The 16,718-nt window shown below is 40.5% G+C and overlaps 1 protein-coding gene across 5 annotated transcripts in view; it reads left to right on the top strand.

Moving 5' to 3' along the window:
- LOC148010853 (Nucleotide-diphospho-sugar transferases superfamily protein) overlaps window positions 1-16,718 on the top strand; it is an 89,442-nt gene that overhangs the window by 55,913 nt on the left and 16,811 nt on the right. For 3 of the 5 annotated variants that reach the window (XR_015689587.1, XM_087672173.1, XM_087672172.1), the window contains exons 2-6: window positions 3,815-3,870; window positions 3,953-4,127; window positions 4,225-4,326; window positions 6,181-6,249; window positions 11,516-11,587. Coding sequence is in view for 4 of the 5 variants with exons in the window: in XM_087672173.1 (XP_087528299.1) it covers window positions 3,815-3,870; window positions 3,953-4,127; window positions 4,225-4,326; window positions 6,181-6,249; window positions 11,516-11,587 (474 nt within the window). In the remaining variant the exon portion in view is untranslated. The remainder of the gene's footprint in view (window positions 1-3,814; window positions 3,871-3,952; window positions 4,128-4,224; window positions 4,327-6,180; window positions 6,250-11,515; window positions 11,588-16,718) is intronic. The other 2 variants (XM_087672174.1, XM_087672175.1) reach the window with 2 other exon arrangements.

Raw genomic sequence — 16,718 nt, 5'->3', positions numbered from 1 at the left:
CATCACGTGTATCCCAAGCTTTTTGAGCTGCAGTTCTTGGAGGAAGTGGCTGAGGTGGAGCGGGCTGAGGTCCCCGTTGTCCACGTGCGCCATGGGGAGGAGGAGTAATGGGAGCTACAACTCCCGGTTGAGTTTCCTCTCCACTGACATAATCCCATAAGTTCTTGGCCACCATTACATTCTTCATCATGAATGGCCAAAGCGAATAGTTGTTTCCGTCCAATCTGTCTTCCTTGGATACATACGTAAAGACATCACCTCCCTGATTTGCCATGATGACAAATTTCCAAAGACAAAATGAGCAATGTCAAAGTAGTATGAACTGGAAACCTGCAAATTTTCAGAAATTGCAGTAAACACGTTTCTGCAATTAATGTGCAAGGGCGTACTCTGTCAGAAAAAAAAACTGTCTTTTAATGCACGCTTTCCAAGGTGCAAATAGTGCACTGTAATACTGTTATATCAAAATCTCCAAAATTTTTGCCAAAATTTCTGTCAAAACAGTCTTTCTTTGACTGTACCAACAGTTCATATGCAACTGTCCCCAAAATACACAAAAGCCCCAAAATTTCTGATGATCTAGTCCGGAAATTTACATCAAATTTATCCCACACCTGTGCTGTGCCTGTGGTCCCTGCTGCGTATGAACCTTCTCTGCCAGAAATTGATTCTGGACTAAAATTAAAAATTTTATTTTTTAAGAAAAACACACTTGACGTGGTCAGGGCGGACGAGCAGAGTGACAGGTCTAACGTGGACTTGTCACACGGGCGGACAGGATAGTCGTGAGCAGGCGTTGCAAGTGGCTGGTCGTCGGCGGGCGACAGGACAGTTGCGAGCCGACGTGGACTCTGTCAGACGGGCGGGTGGCTCGCTGTGCTGAGGAAGTGGCGCCTGCAGCTGGCGAACATGCTGGAGGCAAACTTGCTGGAGGCAAACGTGCTGGAGGCAAGGGGTGCCCAGGCCAGCTGGCGACTGCACAGGCAGTTTAGGGAGAAACTGATGGGGACTGGCGAGCAGGATCAGGCGGTGTTGGCAGGCAGACGAGTTGCAGGTCGAGCTGCTGAACTAGTCGACTGGGCAGAGCTGGTGGGGGTTGCAGACAGCAGACAGAAGACTGCTCTGATGCCAAATGTGAGATGGAAGGATCGAGGTGCAGCTGGGATTCAGTAGACAGTGTGAGAGTGAGAGACAGAGTTGAAGCACGACACCCAAGAGAATAGACTGAATGAGTGTAACCAGAAAGTACAAAGTACAACCCTTAAACCTTAGGGTTGTAGGGGGTGTTCACACCCGACACACACTAAGTGCCCAAATGTGTGTAAGATAAGCACATAAGTACATACGACAATAAGACCATAAGTTTGGGGGAAAAAACCTCTCCTACCGAGAGTAAAAAGTTCCCCAGTGTCCTACTGATCATCGACACTCCCATATGAGCGTAGGCGTAAGTGAGGCGTGAGTCAAATACCCAACAAGTCTTACCACAATAATGATATGCCATCCGACTTTTGTTGTTGGTGTTGAATTCTCGATCTCTTTCTTTGGGTCCAGTAGCTCCTTTGGTGTATAAGAGATTTTCCCTAGATGATGGGATACCATCTTTTGCATTCTTGTTTTTCTATTTGTTCTTTTCATCAAGAAGAGAGTGCTCAATATCTTTAAGTGAGAGATTGGGAACATTCCTTAGTGTTGAAACAAGGTTCTTATATGGTTCGTGATTAACACTGGCAAGTAGCATTGCTATTGTCTCATCCTCATCAATGTTCTTTTTAAGAGTTGCTAGCTGAGTTTTAAGGCTCTTGAACTTATTGATGTGTACAGTCATAGATGAACTGTTTTTTACGTCCAACTATAAAATTGCATAAGTAATTTTACCTTCGAGTTCTTTGCTTGTGTACCAAAGATCTTGTCAAGTTCTTTCCATGTTTTCTTTACATCCCTGATGCTAGAAATATGATGTAATACATCATCGGATAAACCCAAGGCAATAATACCTAAAGCTTGGTTGTTCGTCTTCTTCCATGCCTTTGTTTTAGCCTGGTCTTCTGTAGCATCTTCCTTTTTAGCATTGTCATCTGTATCATCTTTCTCAAAGAGATCCCAGAGGTCTTTTTTCATGAGATGGTACATGGTTTTCTCCTTCTAGGCGTGAAAGCCTTCACCATTAAACTTTGCTATCTGTTTCAGTTCAGTCATCTTAGAGGGAGGTCTTACCACGAGAACACTCGGGCAGTGTCTGTCCTTTTACAGTGAGATTGAGACTTACAAGGAATTGGATCAATAAAAAATTCAAATCATTACAAACTAAGAATAGGCTTTTGAATCAGCTGAAGATGAGTTACTCTTGAGTAAGCCAAAAAACCTTAAGTACCAAGAAGCACTATTTGAGTATCAATAGATACTAGATCTTGATATTGGGCTTGATGTTGTTAGGTAATTTTTGATCTTCCTTGGCTCTTCCAGATCTGCAATAGACTTTAGAGATGATTTCAGAGTGACCAAAACCATGGCTCTGATACCATGTTGACAAACATGGATCTTGAACACAGTTTAGCTATGGAGGTTTGAACTCATAAGCAAGAGACATGAAGACTAATGACAAGACACAGAATTTCACTCAAGTGAATTAGGTTCCAAGATAGATTAGCTTGGGCTCATAAACACAATCTTGAGTGGATAGAGTTACAGTCTCTAAGTACAAAGTACAATAGCATTTTATCAAAAAGTGAACCAAATACATGCTTTTATAGCTTTCCAGCTTCTCCACTATCCTCACTGTGCAAATGAGATTCAGGACATCTCTTCCTGGAGCATATATCATTTGTTACTTCTCAACAGATACTTCTTGACAAACCTGTCTTGGATTAAATTTTCAGATGCTCCAATCCACTAAGCAAAGTGCAAGATGGCTTTGGACCATTGCTTACATGAGCACAAGATCATGACACCCAAAGGAAGAAGAATCCATGTCTCCCAAGGGTGCTATCTTAAGGGTAGAAGCCATGACGGATGAGGTTGAGGCTGCCTCCGTGATCTTTACTCCCACCTTGGAATTTTCGTCCTTCAACTCAGGCTTCTTTGGGCAATTCTTAGCAATATGCCCTGTCTGTTTGCAGCTGAAACACTTGTTCTCTTCCTTTAGCTTCTTTTGCTCCTCTTGAGCTGCTGCCTTCTTGTATGTATCTCCCCCACTACTCATGGACTTGCCCTACTCTTTGCCTTTAGCAGCAGCGAATTGGTTAGATTGACACGTCCACGTCAACCAAAATGTTTGTATGCAAGCTATCCATGAACTTGGAAACGATTGCATCCTTAGTGAGGAGAAAGGGATATCAATAGGAATTCGGTGAAGCAAGTGAAAAAGGTGTCCACATCCTCCTCTTGCTTCTGCCTAAAGGATTCCCACCTCTTCCATTGCTGCAATTTGTAGGCCGTTTTCAAAGTCCTGTTTATGTGTCTAATTATAATCAATTCATGTTCATTAACATTATCTTCTGCTGACTAGTGTGGCAATTTGGCAAACCATTAAAAGTGCGAAGATAATAAGCAATTTTTTTTGGCACCACTCAAGCTGTTAAATATCTTCTTTGGAGGTGACATTTCTAGGAAACATAAGAAATGGCAGTGGGAAATGGAAAAAGTTTCACATAGGTTTAGTCTGAGCAACTATTTTTGGTTTTGGTTCTTTTGAAATTCCTTGACATGTACAACATTTCTCTCAGATAACTTTTTGCTCAACAGCTTTCTTTTTTTTATGGAGAAGGCTAATACCGAGAGCAATAATTTTTGAGCAAACACCCTTGTTTTACAGGGTTGTGTAATATGCTTGGCGCTTGCACTGGGCTGGGCATTTGCAGCTTCTGTCAGGTAAATAGTTTACTGTGCTGTTGTGATCAGTTGGTTCTCTACATCTTATAAAAACCTTCAGCTAAGGTTCTTAATTTTGCAGAGGCAAGGAATTGAAAAAAATTCAAAAGGCTGAGAGACTGGGGAACAGTTTTGCTTTTCTTTATCCAGATATCAACAATCTGGAGCATTCAGTGCAAGAGAAGCTGCCTCGAGTTACTGTTATAATGCCTGTGAAGGGCTTTTCAGAGCACAGCTTAAGTAATTGGGAGAGTCAGGTGTATGCTTTAGCTTTGAAAGATCATCTTTAATATTTGAGGCTGATTGACTGACAAGTACTCACATGCAGATTTTTAAATGGCTCATTTTTTATAGGTGATTTCTCTTTATGGAGGACCAGTAGAGTTTTTCTTTGTTGTAGAGAGTAAAGACGATCCAGCATATGAAGCAGTATCTTATCTGCTGCATGATTTGCAGGTCTAGCTGGACACAACTCTTATACAGTTTTTGAATTGTTAAATTTTTCATAGAAGGCAGGCTTTCATAGAAACCTTGAATGTTAGAACTACTGGTTTTTGGAAGTTGTAAATGCTAGATGGACCTAACTGAGCTGTGATTACATATTTAAAGATTTGATTAGCAATGCTATAAAGGAACAGCTAGCCTCTCGAGACAAAAAGGCCTACTAACTTGCTTGACTCATATCGAGGCTATTTAGGTTAAACCCAAAATGACAAACTAGGGATGCAGGACATTTACTGATACAGATGTTAGGTTTTCGGCCAACATGTAAAATTCGTATGAATGAGAAGTTGTGCATAAAAGAGAGTTCTTGGCATTGGGAAGGGATATCATGAGACAATGTAATCAATAAAAGAGGTTCTATCTGCCAATGAATGTATTATTGTATCACAAATCAGATGCAAAGAAACTCTCCCACACTCATTCTCAATGAAGGAGCTATTCACTCTTTACCATCTGTTTCTCCCACCTTGTACAAAACCAACATCATTTGTTTCCCTCTCCATTTATAATTATTTTAAGGGTATGGAATTTGTTGTGAGTGTCATGCTATTAAAGCTTGAGGCAACAACAATGAAGTGGTGGATTCAAGTCTCCTTGATATTTTGGGCAGAGGTGTTGCCACTTCCTTGGGAGGGGTTTAATCTGATTCTTGTGGTGGCTAGTCTCTTTTCAAAAATGACTCTATCTGTAGCCCCTTTGACTTCTTGGGCAGGTTGCATTCATTGTGTGTGCTGTTTTCATAGCCAAGTCATGGCTCTTGGATGAGGGTTGAGGGTGTTGTGTGTGCCTGGTGGGCTTGGTTATGATGGATGTTGTGAAGATGAAGGTGTGAAGAAAACTGCTAGGGTTTGCATTGAGGACACAGAGAGTGTACGACCACGACATAAACACAAAGAGACAGACATAGACATAGAGGGCAAAACTCAAACCCTAAATACAAAACTCAAAACTCAAACCCTAAACGCAAAACTCAACACTCAAACACAAACAAAAGAAGGGAGAGAGAGAACACAACTCTGAAGTGAATGAATGCTGTAAATGAATGTAAGAGTGTACAGTGTGCTCAAGGCCAGAGCAATGTCAGAGTGTGACGTCCACTGGAGACGGATCGCAAGTTTGTGACCACCAGTCGGAGTGTTGGAGTGCTAAATAGTGAATAGCAGCAAGTTGGTCACCAAAATGCAGCAGTGTACCACTGATCAGAAGCTGAAAACTGTGCACAAGTGCTGTAACAGCAGGGCGACAGCTGGAGAAGCTGTGTCGGAGAGTGTTAGGACCTGCAATGTTGTAAATGCAGGCTGGCTGACCCTAGAGATGATGGACGGCAGGCTGAATAGCAGTTTGGGACAGTTTGGAGCAATCGCCATTAGTTGAGAGTTGTCGCCTACAGCAATGGACAGGTTGAAGATAATGTGGTTGCAGTCGATGATGGCTAGACAGCAGATGGAGACCGGCTACGGACTGAAAACTCGGCGCCAACAGTAGCAGAGGGTGTGTGGGCTGGTGTAACATGCAAACAAGGATAATAGCTGAATGGTGGGCAGCTTGTCTATTTATGGATGTGGATCGGAGCCTCCCAAATTAGGGTTTCCATTGAACTCTCTCCAACCGCTCCCCGTTTTAAGGTTTTTACTCTAAAATAGCATTTTTTTTAGTGCGTTTTGGGGTTGTTTAAGAGGCTAATCAGCAAGTAATGCATATTTTAGCTCAACAAAAGGCTATTGTGGAATGGCTTGATTTAATTTTTGTACATGATATAAAGGTGTTTCTTGGGACTATGCTCCTAATGCTTAAAAGTATTTACAGGAGTTGGTGCAGACTACATCCCCACTGCATCATCTGATAGAGAGTGCTAAGGTCAAATGGATTGGCAAGGTGATAAAAGCTTTTAATAGATTAAAGCATGTTGTAAGCACAGTCACCATTTCAATCGTTTTGATTCTTAGATAGTGAAGTATGATATTTCAATGACTCCATTGGGAAAAAATTTGAATCAAGAGGCTCACTCAATAGCTTTTGAAAAGGTTGCAAGTTGCAAGTGCTTGAAAACGATTCATGGGTCTACAAAGATGAGTTTGTGACCAATCCGGTGTGCTAAAGTGAGGTACATGACTTGCATCAATGTCAGAAGATGGCAGGACAGTCATATTGTGGGGATGGATGGAACGGGATGAAGTGAGACTGATTGTGAGAGCATGGACAGATAATTGTGGATTGGTTCATCATCGTGCCACACACTCCATTGACGGGAGTAGATACTCGGCTAATGGGGCTGAACACTTACTTTAAGAGACATAAACACCTCCATGTAGAGATGCACATGCAATTTATTCCCAAGACTGTCCTCTCAAAGGTAGGTGATGCTTTGTTCAATGACTTCACTAATTTCGCTTAACTTTGGAAACCATACTTCATAAAATCTGCTCACATTAGCTAATGAACAGGTGCTAGGTACTCTCCAAAATTTTCTGAGAGCTACTATGATTCTATTCTGGCAAGGATAAAGTTCAACATTCTAAGGTGTGTGGTTGAGGAATGAGAAGCAATTGATAAAGGATAAAGAGAGGAACTTTAATTCTAGTGGGGGAAATTTGTTAAAACACATATAAGAAAGATGCTAGCATGTGTTGGGTTGGGTGCGAAGCTCTCTTCCACATACAACACAGATGGGGGAGTGTGTGTGCTGGAACATTATCTGATTGAATGATTTAAAGCAATCCCCAACCTGTAGTAAGCCCAAAGCTTTCGTAATTATATTTTCTGTGTTGACTTGTGCAGGGGATTCAGAACTGGAGTTGACCATGTTGGTTGTTTCTTCTTGAGCCAAGAAGAAATACACGACTCCTCCAGCATTTCCACTAGTGGATACTCTGGTGTCATAACATCTGGCCTAATCACTGATTGTAAAAGCATGCAAGTACTGATGAAACCCTCAAGCATAAAAGAGTCTCAAATGCTTGATTGCCTTTGAGATATCTAAAGAGTCAAATACAGACCGTGTGTTACACATGATATTAAGTGGTTCCCTTGCATCCCAATTGTGAATCTATGCTTTGTCTTGGCAGGTGTAGAGATGCATTCACAATCCTCCATCTGAAAACGTCATGTGTTAGTCTCATGTAGAAGGTGGTGATTGGAGTTGATTGATCAATTGAAGCTCCTAAGGTGATATATTCCAATTGTGAAGAATCCTATAGGCTCCTTGTTAAGCTACCTCAAAATTATTCTGAAGTTAAGCTCAAGTTATGAGCTAATTCCTTTCAGTTCTCACACAATCCCCGGATAAAATATTTGAAAAAAATCAAGCTCTAGAGTTATTGGTAGGACAATTGGCTCAAAAAGTTCTATCAAAAGGAATCCAATGTTTGACCACTTTTTCCATCTTGAATTGTCCCTGCCACCCTTGCATTTGCCATCAACATCCGTTGCCCCTTCCATCTCAGCCTGCTGTGTTTTGCGAGCCTCATCAATGCCAGTCATGCCTCCCCTTTGTCACCATCAGCTTGTTGGAGACTTGTTGCTGCTGCTGATGTCATATCAGTTGTTTGTGACACCCTCTAGCTTGCTGATGACAACTCCCACTGCTGCTTTTGCAGATGGTGACCTACCTTTCAGCCTTCTTGATTCCCCAGACTGCAATAATCACCTGACAAACTGCATTTTTTGTCCTTGCACTCCTAATTGTCACCTGCACCCTGGTGGCTGTTATCCTATTTTGCCATACTCCACTTCTGGAGGAGTGCCATGTTTCATCAGCCTCTCAATGACATGCACTTATCCTAGATTGTTGCATTTGCCTCTTTGCTGCATTTTTGCTATTAGGATAGGCTATATCACATTCATTATTCATCATTGAGTTTGAGTGGTTTCTTGTGTTCGGGATTTGTCAGAGTACGAAACACTCGTCCAGCATTCTTCGGCCCACTCCCTATGAGACAATGGCTGTTGAGCATTTCTTGTATCACATATCTTCATATACTCGGTCTGTTTATTGAGTTTCCATTCGTTCACTCTCTTTTCTTTTCTCATTTATTGGTCATGTGGTTGTTCATGTAGTCTACATTTTTTCTACTAACTATAATGTACCCTCACATGGTATCATTTCTTATATCACATATCTTCATATACTCAGTCTGTTTATTGAGTTTCCATTCGTTCACTCTCTTTTCTTTTCTCATTTATTGGTCATGTGGTTGTTCATGTAGTCTACATTTTTTCTACTAACTATAATGTACCCTCACATGGTATCATAGCTAGGTGTTCACAACTCTTGACTCTTGACTCATTATGGTGCTAGGTCTTGTAAGACCACACATAGACTATCTCGAGACGTCCTAGCCTGCTTTTTTGCAGCTGTCTCCTACAAAGCGATTGTCATCTTACCCTCCTCCATCAATCTTGGCTCTGAAGGACTTTTACTCTTCATCTTTGACACCTACAACAGCCATGGATCTTTGTGATATTCCTCGAACATCTTAACCTCAATGTTAAATGTTTATTCTTTTTTGCTTCATTTGCATTCTTGTTTGAGTTCATCGTGTGTCAGTCGTGTTCTTGCACTGCCTATGTTTTCTTTGCAAACCTAGGTGTATCCTCACATGGTATCAGAGTGGTGCCCTTTTAGAGCATAACTTGCATGAGTTTTGTGAGAAGGTAGATTTGCAGGAATATAGCACATAACTCATAATATCTTAGACTCGTTTGTTTTGAGAGCCCAGAGTGTCTACTCATGCGTCTCCTTCATTGGAGGCCTTGATGGACACAAATGGAGGAGGCTTTGGACGCAGAAGAATGCATACAAGTACACTTGCTATTTTTACGTTTTGTTTCAGTTGAGCATGTTCTTGGCGCCACTCATTTACAAATCCCTCCCATCCACCCCCATCAAAATTGCATTTAGGTTCTCTCCCTCCTGCCTTTAGTGGCTTAGATTTTAGCTCCACACTTTCATCTTCATCTTTAGGTTATATGCCCTTTTTTTAGCACTGTAGGTTTATGATCCTTTCTCTTTAGTCTAGGCTCCTTGTCAATTTGTCAGGTTAGCTTGGATCTCTTGTATTTAGGTGTTAGGCCTTCTCTAGGCTTTTCCACTTAGCCTCATGTGAGTCCCAATTTGCATGTTGGTACTTAACTGTTGAGAATGCCACCTCCACACCATCCAAGTCCAATCTATTTGCAAGTGAGCGTACCTATCTCTCATGGTGTGGCTGTGTTGGATTGGTGTGCAGATCAGATGCAAGACACACATGTAGCAATCGATTCTTGATCTGTGTGTGTGTGTGTTCGTTCAAAGATAGACTAATTAGACTTAAACGTAAAAGGGGAAATTAAGCATGACACAAATGGGATACACTCTTCCCTCCATGCGTCAGCTCTTGATAATCATCTTTTGCATAACATAAGATCTTCATGCAATGGCTCTTGCATTTGTTATTTTCTCTCAATATTTGAATGCTAGGAAAACATAAATATTATCCTCGGTGTAAAGCTCTAAGGTGCTTATCCCCTTGCATAAGTGCCTCATGGCAACAACTGTACTGTGTCAGTTGTGATTCATACACGTGTTTTCTCTGCAAACCTAGTGTGTCATCACAGGTCAATCCTCAAGTCTTTCCTCTCAAACGAACCCATTTGGTGTTGATCATCACAAATCTGGTGTTCCTTGTTAATTAAGCAAGAACAGTAACCCCCCACTTTTCGATGTACATCTGTCTAGGCTGTGACTAAGCTTAAAAATAAGTTGGTAGCTGGAGGAACTCAAAGAATCATAAAGGGTCTATTCCAAGGTGCACAAAATTTGTGTTATATCCTTGGACATCTAGGATGGGTGCTTGCTGCAGCATTGGTAACAACCTTGGGTGAGGAAGTGGTTGGGTGTGAGTGTGCTCTCTTAGGCAAGGGTGGCCAAGGAGTTCTAGAAATAGGTTTAAGGGCTTATTTGTGTCTCATGTTGTGACACCACCAGACTTGTACTCCAGGCTCAAAGGCTGTCAATTCCACATAGTGGGATGGTGTGGAATGGTGATATGGGATGTCATCGCTTGAGACACGGGTGTGGCCTGTTATGTGGCTGGTCCGAGTTTGGAGGGGAAGTTGATTTGGCTTATGGTCTGGGAGTGAGTTTGATGTCCATTCTACTATGTTTTTTGTGTCTTGTGTGCATATGTTGTGCCTTACGTGCATGGAGGGTGTGAGGTACTTTGTAGATATAGTTATAGAAAGTTGTATCTTAGAGCAGATCTAGCAGTGGCATCCCTTTTTGTGTTTTTGTTGGAGGGGCCATCAAGAAAGTAGGAGTTGATGAGGCTACTGAGGTAAGATTGGCCCAGCTCTCCTGTATAGCTTGCTGAGGAGGGTTTAAGGCAACTCATACGTTGTTGTTTAATCACTTTAGAAATAGCGACAACGATTTAGCTAAATATGGGCACAATGGTGCCGAGTTATAGGTGTTTGCCAAAGCTTGATCCTGTGGTACCCGGCACAAGTTGCCAGAAGATAACCATTTCAAGCCTGAGTTAATGTGCAATACTGTACTACTAGATATGGATTTGCCTCAAGCCTTTCTTGTTTCAGTTTGGATTTAGGCACGCAATGATTTAGCTAAATATGGGCACAATGGTGCCGAGTTGTAGGCGTTTGCCAAAGCTTGATCCTGTGGTACCCGGCACAAGTTGCCAGAAGATAACCATTTCAAGCCTGAGTTAATGTGCAATACTGTACTATTAGATATGGATTTGCCTCAATCCTTTCTTGTTTCAGTTTGGATTTAGGCAGGTTCTTTTTCTATCCTTTGTATGGCTCAGTGATGGTAAAATTATGGTTGTGAGCTAGCGTTGTACTAAAAGCCAAACTTAAGTAGCAGTTTCTTGTTGCAAGTCCTTGGTTTTCGGTTTTCACTGATAAATAACAATTTGTGATTAAGATGAATCTATTGTAGCAGTTTCATTGTCCAAAAAATATGTGGATATCATGTTTTTTCTTATATGTGGTTATTACTTGTATGAATATTGTAAAGTACAGTCTATACATGTAACAATATATCACTCATTCCAAATTTGTTTGTACAGCATTTGTGTAGATTTAGCAGTGCCTTTGTCCAATATTTGTAATGGTTCAAATAATCCCTTTGGATGATCTTCAGGGACAGGTTGATGCTAAGCTGATCATTGCTGGACTCTCTTCGACTTGCAGCCAGAAAATACACAACCAATTGGTATGAAGATTAAAATATCCCAAAAATAGCTAGTCAGGTTGCATATATTCTCACAATCTGTTAGTAATGCTATAAATTAAGAAAAATCAGAAGTCTTTTTCCTGCCCCATTGAAGACATGTTCTTTTTGTTGGTAGAGTAACAGGTGCAACAAAGGATATTGCATTAAGGCAGTGACAGTCACATCTTAGTATTTGTCAGGTTTTGATGAGAAACCCATTCTGTGATAGTCTTAAATGAGATAAGATTGACCAATCTTGAAGTGATCGGCAAACAGAAAAAGGAACATGTGCACGTGCATGTGCAATACATGTGTATGTACAAATGTGGTTGTGCACATATCTGATGCTTATACATGAATTAAATTCAAGAATAATGGTTTTGTCCAGAAAAGGGAAGTATCCAGCACTCCATTGAAGCTGCTAGAAGTGAATACCTCAAAAAGTTATCCTAGCCATTAAAAGCATAGAAAAGTAGCGAGCATTGGCATATAAGTTTCGGACATCCCAATGGAAAACGAGACTTTACATAATGGATGAAGAAATCAGGATGTTTTACCTGTATCAATCCCCTACGTAGGCTCTTAGCCATGCTAGATATTTGAAGTCTTAACACAGTAATGTGCATCCTTTAAATATTTAGGTGTCATTATTTGGTCAATGGTAATGTACGTAGTACCATGACGGAAAGCATTGGTTGTCACATTGTTGTTAAGAAATTAGAGAGAGAGAGAGAGAGAGAGAGAGAGAGAGAGAGAGAGAGAGAGAGAATATACATTTACGAAAAGAAAAAGAAAAAGAGAGAGAAGATACACACAAGGCTCCATAGCTCCATCCAAATTTGCAAGTGCATTATACTCTCTCTATTACACACAGCTGTCACACTCTCTTTTTAGGTAAACCTAGAAATCCACATATCCTTATTATTATATGTTTTAATCCCCCTCTTCCTTAACCTATACCTTCTTCTCAACACACATAGTATAGTTTCTCTTATTGTTTTACACAATACGAGTGCTCTCTTATGGAGCATTGAAACCAACCTTCCTTCTCAGATAGGGTGGTAAATAACCTGATGTAACACTAAATTATAACAATTAACAAATCTACAAAACTGAAATGAACACTTTGCTATACAATCTTGGACATTGGACAGCCTGTTTGTTTCAAAATTGACGCTCTTTGTGGTATTTCTTTAATTTTTATTGCAAAGGGATGGAGTAAAATTGAGATTCTTTGACCTCCTCTGCTAATCCAAGTGCCACTTGTTGTCAAAATTGACTAGTAAGTCTCCAAACCAAATTTTCCCTTGGTTTGCTTGGGGATTGGCCTTTACCTTGCTCCTTGAAAGATAAATTTAGCCCCAAGTCTGATATTGGTCGATTGGCCTCTTGAATTTCCTTAAAATTCTCAATTTCAGTTGTTGAAATTCAAGTCCTAGGCCCTCAATTTTGAGTATGCATTGTGAGGTTGTCAAACCCCTAATTTTTGCTATAAATTGGGGTTTATAGCAGAGATTGATTGAAATCTCTTTCTCTAATGGCTCAAACTGCTTGAAAATGTTGAGATAACTAGAGAGAGAGAACATTGTAGATGGGGGATGAGATAACTAGAGAGATAGATAGGGGATGAGATAGAATGTTATAAAGGAGAAACCCATTGGATGCATCCATAACTCATGTTTTTCAACTATTGAGACTTCAGAACAACATTAAAGCATATTCTCGGTATAAACCATGGCTGAAATTGTCAATGGCATTTATTAACATGTTGTTGTCTATGTAACCAGCTGTCAACAATTGAAAACTAAGCATAATCTGATCATAAGCTAATCACTTGCTGTTTTGAGAATTGATCACAAATTGTTGCAAATGTGACCCCAAACTGATCACAAACTGATTGCAAAAACTAATTAGTAACTAATGCAAAAAGTGATGCAAAACTGATCTCAAAAGTGACTATAAACGGTTCTCAAATTGGTTAAAAATTAAGCTGAAACTAATCAGAATTTTGTCTTAAAACTGAGGCAAAAACTCATGCCAAACTAATTATAAATTGATGTAAAAGTATAGTTTCAGCGCCTGGGTGAAACTCATACTCATTTGCATACATCTCATAGTGACTAGCACACTGGGTTATGACCTCATGGCAAACATACTGCCAGCACAATACCTTGGTTGCAGGCTGAATACATTCGAGATCCACTATATATGAGAGTTGTACACAATTGGCGGAGTAAAAGTGCTACCTCCTCCTTTAGGAACAAGCAATGCGTCGGACCCTTGCTCTGCTAAACTTGGCTGAGCTCCAAAGTCGGCTCTAATTGAAAGGTATCTAGGCAAAGTTGCAACAATTGAGGATAGTTTGCTAAGTCATTCTCTTTCATTCACTTTGCATCTATTGATGAAACAATGCTAAAGCTTTACCTAGAAGTATATAGAAACTTTACCTCTAACTTTACTTGCCTCGAAATGTCTACTAGATTGTAGGTCTTTCTTTCCCTTGTGATGCTTTATACTTTCACATTGCTACAATTCCAACTCAACTAATATGTAACATTGCATCCAAGTGACTACCCTCTCATGTGTACCTAACATGCTAGAAGTACCAGATACATTAGGAAACATTTTGCATGGGAATTTGGATACTACTAGCCATACCAAGATACATTTTTCCATACATTGCATGTATTACTAGCTGCATTTTTGTTCATGACTAACACTATATGGAGTATTTGCATGGCCAATATTAATACCATGAGTTCTAAACATAGTGTGCTTGATATATGCATTGCCAAACTTGCCACTTTGTGCCCTAGCATCATGCCAACATTGCTATACATGGGGTTATGTATATTACCAGCCATATCTAGATAGATTGGGCCTTGCATACCATGCATTGGTAATTGTATACCATAAGGAGTTTTGTTATACATCCCCTTATGTGGTTCCTAATCCATCATAGTATGGAAACTAGTGTCACCACCAAAGTACCCTAGTTGCCGCATAATTGCATGCATACTCTATTGTCCAAAAAACATTGGATTGGCACTTTCAAGTTGCCCTTGCATATGCATCAATTGCCCCATTAGCATCATTTGCTTATGCTTACTACCCACATTTGAAACATCATGTTGCTCTATTAGCTCTTTTTTTGGAGCATCTTGTGGCCTCGAAGCTCTTAAAGACGATTTCCTCTTCTCGTCTTTGTCACCCTCCTTTAAGGGGTTTAAAAAAATGCATGAACTAAGGATCATTTGCCAATTTTAGTCCTTAGCTGATTTTTAAACTAGCTATCAAATTTCTTTTTCTCTTGTTGATCATTAGTCTCTAAAGGCCTAGAAGGACCCACATTTTGGTCTAAACCAATGTTATTAGCTTGCTGTCCATGTTGCATGCCTTAACAGAAACGAGTAAAGTCATCGATGAAAGTGACAAAATAGTAATAGCTACCCAATGACTTTGTCTACAGAGGGCCATATACATCTAAGTGCACAATCTGTAACCTGATAGTTGCTCTAAAAGCAACATCACGGGAAAACGAAAAACGATGCATTTTTTCTAAAATGCATCTCTCGTATAAGTGCTCAGGAGGTCTCTCCAAGAGAGGTAAACCATTAAGCATATGTGTATGCTGCATAAGCATCAAGCTACTATAGTTTACATGCCCTATGCGAGCATGCCATAACTTTGCTTGTGACATAGCAGGAGTAAGAGTGGATGCTAAATAGACCGACTGATCAATTGAAAAAGCATCCAACTCATATAACCCATGACATAGAGTACCAGTCAAAACCAAAGTCATGTATCCCTTATCTCTCACCATGCATCTATTATCATCAAAGGTGACCTGTAAACCACACCTTGCCAAAGAAGAAATAGATAACAAATTTTTCTTTATACTTGGCATAAACAAGGCATCTTGCAAGCGGAGAATAGAGCCATCAGTGGTTGTCAACACGATCTTCCCAATACCTCTAACAGGGTATGATGCATTGTTGGCACACTATATAGACTTGCTAACTGGGGCTGCAATAATAGAAACAAACAAATTTCTGCGAGATGTGATGTGCCTAGAAGCACCACTATCAAAAAACCATGTGCGTGTATCCTCAGTAGAGCTAAATGCTTTATCAGTCTAAGAAGAGTCATAATTGCATGTGTAAAAACAATAGTCCCTGCCTACAACCAAGGACGCGGACTAAGTAGCAATAGAAGGTGCATCAGAAACAGACATCCTTGACTTCTTGTCCTTCTATTTGGCTATGCGCTTTCTACACTCAGTGATGTAGTGGCTTGGCTTCTTGCAATAGCGGCACTTGCTCTTCTTGGCTTACGTGCCCCCCTGTTTCTTATTATCGTGTGAAGTGCTTGAAGTCCTAGAGCTTTGTGGAGCATTCTTTGCTTGGCTACCCTTGCCTTTCTGCCTTGCCATAAAAGCTTGCTCAGAGGCTATAACATCCACACCATTGTTCTTTCTTGTCTGCTCTTTCTCTAAGAGCAAATTGACCAGCGGAAGGAAAGTAACTGGCTGTGGGGCAATCCTCATGGTGAGGTTCAAGGCCGTATGAAAGGCTAAGTATGAGGGTGGCAATGAATTCAAGGTAGTAGATATCATTTGTGCATTTGAGTAATACTTATCTACATTCATAAGTTGCTCATGCAAGTCCTGAGTTTTATTGAGATGATCCTGCATAGAATCGCTCTCATCCATCTTCATTGTCTTGAGCTCTTTCTTTAAGAAGAAGATGCCCGTCTCATTCTTTCTAGCAAACATCTATTCTAAGGTCAGCCACGCTTCTCGTGAAGAAGCTATAGACTGAATGTGAGGGATAATAAACCGCTGAATTGCCAATGCAATCAGCGAAAAAGCCTGTGTATCCTTGTATCCCATGCCTTTTGTGTTGCTGATCTTTGGGAAAGTGGCTGAGCTGGAGCGGGCTGAACAGACTAAGTTGCCCGTTGTCCATGTTGTCCTGGAGGAGGAGTAGCAGGAGCCACAACTCCAAGCCTATTTTCCTCACTGTTGACATAATCCCAAAGATTCTTCGCAATTAGCACATTCTTCATCATGAAGGACCAGAGGGAATAGTTGTTACCATCCAACCTATCCTCCTTGGATATGTAAGTAAAT

Source organism: Lygodium microphyllum, chromosome 29, assembly GCF_053477565.2.
Source record: "Lygodium microphyllum isolate KBCC chromosome 29, Lygodium_microphyllum_v1.1.10, whole genome shotgun sequence".
NCBI classification, from domain to species: domain Eukaryota; kingdom Viridiplantae; phylum Streptophyta; class Polypodiopsida; order Schizaeales; family Lygodiaceae; genus Lygodium; species Lygodium microphyllum.
This window is presented reverse-complemented; position numbering and strand designations above follow the sequence as displayed.